The sequence below is a fragment of the Drosophila novamexicana genome, unplaced genomic scaffold (assembly GCF_003285875.2).
Source record: "Drosophila novamexicana strain 15010-1031.04,08,12 unplaced genomic scaffold, DnovRS2.1 tig00000644-arrow-pilon, whole genome shotgun sequence".
In the NCBI taxonomy this organism is placed as follows: domain Eukaryota; kingdom Metazoa; phylum Arthropoda; class Insecta; order Diptera; family Drosophilidae; genus Drosophila; species Drosophila novamexicana.
In genome coordinates, this window is record NW_020824814.1 from 103,051 (window position 1) to 110,304 (window position 7,254).

Here is a 7,254-nt window from a genome sequence, read left to right on the forward strand (position 1 = left end):
GGCCTTGGCGCCTTATTAAGCAAATGCATTAACAACTTCCTGGTTGTTAAGGATAAACACGATGCTCGCTTAATAAAACATTTTCTAATTAAATCTCTACACATAAATCATGACTAGAAAAGTAGATAATATTCTTGGCTCGCGGTTCGAGTTGCCCGATTTGCAGCTAGAATTCTATGCAAACAGAATGTGTTGCGGTTTTTCTTGGGGGGAATTGCAATTCCTGCAGCGAACCGGTTCATTGGCAATTGTAGATTCTGCTTTGAACTGGTTCATTTCGAGAACTGCGATTGACATAACTCAAGATTTGAGCTCCCGGTTTGCAACTAGAATTCAACATAAACTAAAACTGTTGCAGTTTTTTTTTTGCGGAATTATAGCTCGAAGTTCGAGCTCCCCGTTTGCAACTAGAATTCAATATAAACTAAAACTGTTGCGGTTTTTCTTGGGAGGAATTATAATTCTTGCGGCGAACCGGTTCATTTCGAGATTTTGAGCTCGCCCTTTTTGCAACTAAAATTCTAAACAAACTAAAACCTTGACGTGTTTCTTTTATTTTTCTTTTATATTTCCTGCTCCGAATCGGTTCTTTTGGAAGAACTCCAATTGATTTAACTTGAGGTTCGCGTTACCGAGCTTTAATTCCAGCCTTGAACCGGTTCATTTAAAAAACTCCGGTTCTCCGGTTACCGGGCTTGAAACTTTGAATTCAACGCAAGCTAAAACGATTTTTTTTGGGAATTATAATTCCTGCTTTGAACCGGTTCATTTGAAAAAACTCCAATTGATTTAACTTGCCGGACGGAGTTGGCTTTGCCTTGCTGTGCTCGGTGCGGCTTTGATTTGTTTAGAGTTTACGGACAGCAAGTAAATACATCTTGGCAATAAACAAAAATTTCTTGACACACATTTGTTGGCAAAAATTAATCCAAAAAAAAAATAACCATAAAAAAGCCATGTTCTCGTTTACCTTCTGGAGGAACGAGGCGAAGAGAAACCAGCGCGAGAATGTCTCGCAGATCTGGAAGGATTTGAATGCAACATTTGTGACGTAAGCACAGAGTGAGAGTGAGAGAGTGAGAGTGAGAGAGATAGAGAGAGACAGCAGACTAATTTGTAGCTGTGTTGCAGTTTCCTCGGTTGGAGCTGGTTGATTTACACCATCGCCGTCATTGTCATCTCCATTTGCGGCTACTTCGCCTACTGCGAAAGCTGCCGGAGAACTGAGATTGTCCGACGGAGACGCGTCGTTCAGCGCGCCCAGGAAAGGTAAGAAATATTATCTATCCAATAGCTGGCGATATAGAAATGAGCATAAGTTTATGTACACTCATATATAATACCCTAAATGAATTCATGAAAATCGCAGAGTAGGGCGGCACTTAAATGTATGTTTGCGCTCTTAAAAGCGATCTGCATTTATTTAGTCCTTTCGATCATAGTATATGATAGAAATGGACATCAAATGGTGTATGAATTCCTGAGAATCGCAGAGTAGGGCGGCATATAAAAATACGTTTGTATTCAATTTGCAACGCAACGGTTAACTTAGTCTATAAACTTTTGCACTTTGATAATCGAACAGTTTTTTTTTAAATCTGAATAGTTTTTCGATATGATAGAATATTGTACAATTTAATAGCTGAGAATCGCAGAGAAGAGCGCTATTATATACAGAGGAGGGCGATATTTATTAAAAATACAGCCATACTTTCCGCCCAATTAAACTTTTAGAAAAGTCTATAACATCAAGTTTTCAGAAATTTCATTGAAAATTATATTCACACATTTGCCAAACACTTTTCCACCTATTCACGTGGAATGTCGCCGTCAGTCAAGAAGGACAAACAAGTTGCAGATACTATGTATATGCAATAGAGCTTATAATATATACAAAATTCAACTTACAATACATATATTCTGTGGTTATGTGTTCCACTTAACAAATGCGATTGAAACAATAATAGTTCTATTTGGAATGCCAAAGTGCAGTCTGTGCATTTCGATTGAAATGTTTATTTCAGCCGAACCATTAACTGCTCGTTTATTTTTTAATAGACCACCGCAGAAGCGACGCCCGAATGCTGCCTATCGGGATCATCAGATCTATCGTCACATCATTCTCAGTGTGGCCAAGTATATGAAGAATCCAGAGGGAGTGCGACCGTTCATCGATCACATGGACCATCTGTATCCGTTGCGGCACTCGCAGGCCGAAATGGCGCTAAACATTGGCCACACTGGCAACGAGTCGAACGGCGCAGAGGATTGAATTGGAAAGCTTGTGTCGGCATTATTTTCATATTTCCTTTTTTTGTTCAAATTATCGACAAGCCCGTGCGAGCACACACACAGAGACTGTAAATTTGATAGACCCGCCCATGCCCTTTCACTTTTAAACCGCCATCGTGTTGAAACGAAAACAAAATTAAAGACAGACCACAAAAACGTGTGCTTCTCTGTGCTCTTCTTCTTCTTCTTCTTCTTCTTCTTCATCGTCTACTATAACTGTTCATGCGCAGTTGTTGCGGCCTAAAAATATGCAATGCTATTTATAACGGCGCGTCGTCGACTGGCCGCCGCTTCCAGCAGGCGACTGGAAGGCCCGACCAAATATAAACAAATGCCATGTGCGTCAAAAGCTCGGCGAAATGCGAAAAAGCATCGCCATAAACTAGGCGAAAGCTCGCCTGCCTCTCTTTCCTGTTGCGTACTAATGCAGGCGCGCTTTCCAGCTCGCGCGCTCGCTCTCACGCGCGCTCTCGCTCTCTCGCGCGTCCGCTCTCTCGGGGCGTTAGTCCACTTGCTGCTCGCGTCGTTGGCCCAGTCGCCAGTCAGACAGTCAGCGCGTCGCACGTACGCACGCATCGAGCAGCAGCAGCAGCAGCAGCAGCAGCAGCAGCAGCAGCAGTAGCAGCAGCGCGGGCGCGTTCAGTGGTTGTTGGAAACAGTCAGACACACACCAATACATTCACACCTACACACACGCACACACACACACACGCGCGCGGCCAGCAAACAAAATTTTTCTGTTCCGCTTTTGGCCAAAAGTCTTTTTCATTTAAAATTTTCCCTTTACATTTTATGTGTCAACGGGCGAGCAAAAAAATAAAATAAAAGAAAAGTTGATAACATAATTTGCAAGTTTTCAGCTAGTCAAATTATGCAAATTTATTTAATTAACTTGTGAATAATTGAAAACGAAAAAAAAAATCAGGGCGCACACCTGCGCACATGTCACACACACACACACAGACTGTGCACCTGTGTGTGTGTGTGTGTGTGTGTGTGTTGAAGGCTAAGCAAAGCAGCAGCAGCTAGCAAAAGAAAAGCCAACAAGTAAAAAAAGAAAAAGGAAAAGCATAAAGTGTGGCATGTGCCCCAAAAACATTGGAGGCAACATCAATGCCAGGCAGCACGTGTGGCAAGTGCGCGAAAACTATGCGGAAATTGAAAAATGAAAAAGAAAATTAAGAATTCATTCACAACAATTTATAAAGAAAACCCCGAAGCATTCAATATTATTGAATGCCAAAATTCTTAAGAAAATAAAAGAAAAGCAGAATTTTAACATAACAAAAGAAATATTCAAAAATTAGTACGAAAATATATAGAAAAAATAAATAATAATAAATAAATAAATAAATAATACATTTTAAGAAATAAATCAACTTCAGAGGAGAAAGAAAATGTTTTAAAATATCATTATGTTCCAAGAATTAATAAGAATTTTAAAATGAAAAATGATAAAGAAAATGTTGAGGCATAAAATATTATAAAAAGCATAAATATACTAAAAATTATAAATACAAAAATTAAATAGCTAAAAAAAAATTATATTAATAAATAAAAAAAAATTTAATAATTATAATAATACCAAATAAATACTAAAAAAACCTTTAGGCATAAAATATTATTGAGCAAAATTTGTTATAGACAATAAAATTTAAAAAAAAATTAAAAAAAAAAAAACAAAAATTGTTCAAATGAAGGCAAATTTTGTTAGTACCAATCTCTTCAAACTTTTGTTTTATAACAATGCCCTTTATTAGTTAGAAACCCGAACAGTTTTTTAAACAATGATCTCTCTTAACATTAAGTCTAAGCATTTTTCTAAATGTTTCGCGAAAAAAGAGTGCATTATAAAGTCTAAACAAATGCATTTCATCATCAACAAAAAGCGGGGCGGGGTCATGTTCACGTTTCATAAACAATCTTAAATCGAGATTCTACAGAAAAGACCAGTGTTAGTCAGTGTTTTGTGCGTGTTAAGCGAGCTTTCACTGTGCTTCTCTCAAATACCCTATAATGCCACGCCTTAACATTTATGTAGATTGCGTTTTAGGCCCATATTACTTATCATTATCTTGAAATAAATTTGAATTAAATGCATGCATTAAGGTATTATTTGATTGATTTACGAGCGCCCTAATCAGTGTGACCTAATCGTAAATAATGCCCACGCACCTAGACATTTGATTGTTTTTTCCGCCCCGTTTGCAGCCAAACAAAGTGATAAAGACAAAGTGTTCAAGACAAAATGTAATAAATGTAACTAAATATACAACAACAAACAAATAACGAGAGTAAAAGCAACAACAAAACACCAAAACAACTTAACGAAAACAAAAAAGAAAATAAAAATGAAATCAACAAAAACAAAAACGAATCTGTAACCAAAAATGTTGAACAACACTCGAAAGATGTCATGTCAAAGGTGAGTATACAACACTGGCTGCAGCCATAGACACACCTAGAAACAACACACACACACGCATACATGCACACACACGCATCCTACCTCAACAGCAAGCGGAAGCAGCATAGCAAAACATGGACAACCCCAAAAATGCCCACAAAAGCAAAAGTTAACGGTGCCTGGCAGCCAAATGCTGCGCTGCTCGCTGCGCACTCCAGCATCTGCGTCGGCGTCTCTGCAGCTGTGCCTTCAGATAGGCAGCGCAAACAAGCAAATTGCTTGAAAAGCTCAATGCAAAAAATGTTTGGCAAGCGACAGCTCAGGCAGCGCAGTCACTCGGCAGCTAGTTAAATGTTTGGCAAGCAGCAGCAGAAAGCAGCGCAGGCAGCGCAGTCACTCGGCAGCTAGTCAAATGTTTGCCAAACAGCAGGCGGGCAGCGCAGTCAGCAGCAGCAGGCAGGCAGCGCCGTCACTCGGCAGCAAGTCAGATGTTTGGCTAGCAGCAGCAGAAAGCAGCGCAGGCAGCGCCGTCACTCGGCAGCTAGTCAAATGTTTGGCAAGCAGCAGGCGGGCAGCGCAGTCAGCAACAGCAAGCAGGCAGGCAGGCAGCGCAGTCACTTAGCATCTAGTCAAATGTTTGGCAAGCAGCAGGCGGGCAGCGCAGTCAGCGCAGCCTGCCGGGATTAGCGCCAGCTAAAGCCAAGTCGCTGCGTAAATATTGAAAAGCTCATTTGAGCAGCGCTGCCAGCGTCGCTTCAGCTTAACATTTAACGTTTTTATGCTTCACACACACATACATACACGTGTAACTTTTAACAGGCGCTGGGCTTATCAATTGAAACAGTTTCCAGTGCTTGCAAAAATATATATTCATGCTTTAAATATGTGTGTAAATATTTATGGGAATAAACTAATGCGATTTGGTTTGAAGAAAATTGAAAAGTAAAATAAATGAGGTTTAGTTTTTCGGGAAAAATTATGAGAATCTAAAAGAAATCAATTTTCTTTCTGCGTAAATTAAAGGAAGGAAGTCTTTGCGATCGATATCGATTATCGATAGTTAAATGCCCTGTAAATACTTCAAAGACGTTTCATATAAAAACTTAGGTTCCGGCTAAGGAACTATATGATATAGAAGTTTGCTTAAAGGAAGATTTTGGATATTTATGTTAGCGACACAACATCCAATCGATAACATGCTATCGATAAACAGCTGTTAAGTATTGTGCGATAACAAAGTAAAGAGTGTTGGACAATTGCAGAAAGTAAAAGCGAGTCGATAGCAAAGAAACGAAAAAAACTTATTCATTTTAACAATAAAAGGTTAAAAATTAAGGATTAAAGATTATAATAACTAGGTTTGGTACGAAAATTTTGAAAATTTCAGCGAAATTGTGATTTTCAGTTTAAAAAATTGCATTTTTTTGGGAAATTAAAGAAAAAAACTAAAAAAAAATAAATGAAAAGCTTACGTATTTCTTTATAATTTCTTTCTAAATGTGGTTCAATCCATTTTGTATATTGCAAGTGTTTGCTTTCACTAGCATTGCCCCATTTCCAGTAACAACTTTTCCTTTATAGGCAATTTCTCTTTGGGGGTGGGGCTGGGGGCTGGTTTTCCACCCCGCCGCACTGGCATAGCTGAGCCTGTCGTGTCCTGGCGCTTATCTTCGTCCGCTTCAACTTGGCAGTTGCCGTCTTCTTCTTCTTCTTCGGCAAGTTGTTTATTTTGTCGTAAATTTCTGCGGCTCAAGGACGGCGCGCCCGTATCATAATATTACACGTAACAGGGGGGGGTGGGGGGTCAGTTTATCGATCACACAATGGGAAATTTAACACCTTGCCACAGAAAGTTGCGCTGCAAAATTGTGTGTTACGCCCACTTCAAGGTCGCCTTCGGCTGCCTTTTGCATAATTCTAGGGTCACCAGATCGACCTGGCCTCTCGCCCCCTCTCCCTCTCTCCCTCTCGGAGCTGGGATATTTCACACATGGCCGGGCTGCATGCAACATTTGCACTTGCGTCCAGCTCACAAATTACGTTGCATACTTCAAGGCTGGCCGCTAATTTACATGTCGAACGGCGCGTGCAACACTTTGCCGCTTTCACTCGGCTTTCCTTTCATTTTTTCCCAAGCGCTTTTCTTGGTAAGCCCCACCATCCCCTACCCCCTCTTATTGCCACATTTATAAGCTGGCGCGTAATTGTTTTCTCTCTCTTCCCTAGCTTCCACGCCCACATTTGCAATTAGCCTAGAAACAACTTAATACCCCCCCCCCCCTCCCCTGCATATACGAATTATATCTATTTATGGGGCATATTGGGCAAGAGCTTCTCCTTGTCATTCTTCCTTTCGCGCTCTCTCTCTCTCTCTCTCTCTCTCTCTTCTACTATATACTATTACTATATACTATTTATACTATATATATAATATATATAATATATACTATATACTATAGAAGCGAAGTTAATCAAGAATGCACTTTCCACATATTGTGCAAGTCAAAATTCCTGTAAGAAATATTCCCCAAAATCTCCTATAGACATGGGTCAAA

At 39.8% G+C, this 7,254-nt stretch overlaps 1 protein-coding gene across 1 annotated transcript; it reads left to right on the plus strand.

Annotated features, from left to right (window-relative positions):
• The first annotated feature begins 837 nt into the window (after positions 1-837).
• Positions 838-2,454, plus strand: LOC115762834. Its single transcript, XM_030705201.1, has 3 exons — positions 838-1,051; positions 1,132-1,269; positions 2,059-2,454. Exons 1-3 carry the CDS (start codon positions 957-959, stop codon positions 2,270-2,272), a joined length of 447 nt encoding a protein of 148 aa, XP_030561061.1. The 5' UTR covers positions 838-956; the 3' UTR covers positions 2,273-2,454.
• Positions 2,455-7,254: the final 4,800 nt, after the last annotated feature.

Coding starts and splice junctions, on each gene's coding strand:
- LOC115762834 (XM_030705201.1), top strand. CDS start 957: ATGTTCTCGTTTACCTTCTGGAGGAACGAGGCGAAGAGAAACCAGCGC. Junction 1,052..1,131: donor TTGAATGCAACATTTGTGAC/GTAAGCACAGAG, acceptor GCTGTGTTGCAG/TTTCCTCGGTTGGAGCTGGT. Junction 1,270..2,058: donor GTTCAGCGCGCCCAGGAAAG/GTAAGAAATATT, acceptor ATTTTTTAATAG/ACCACCGCAGAAGCGACGCC.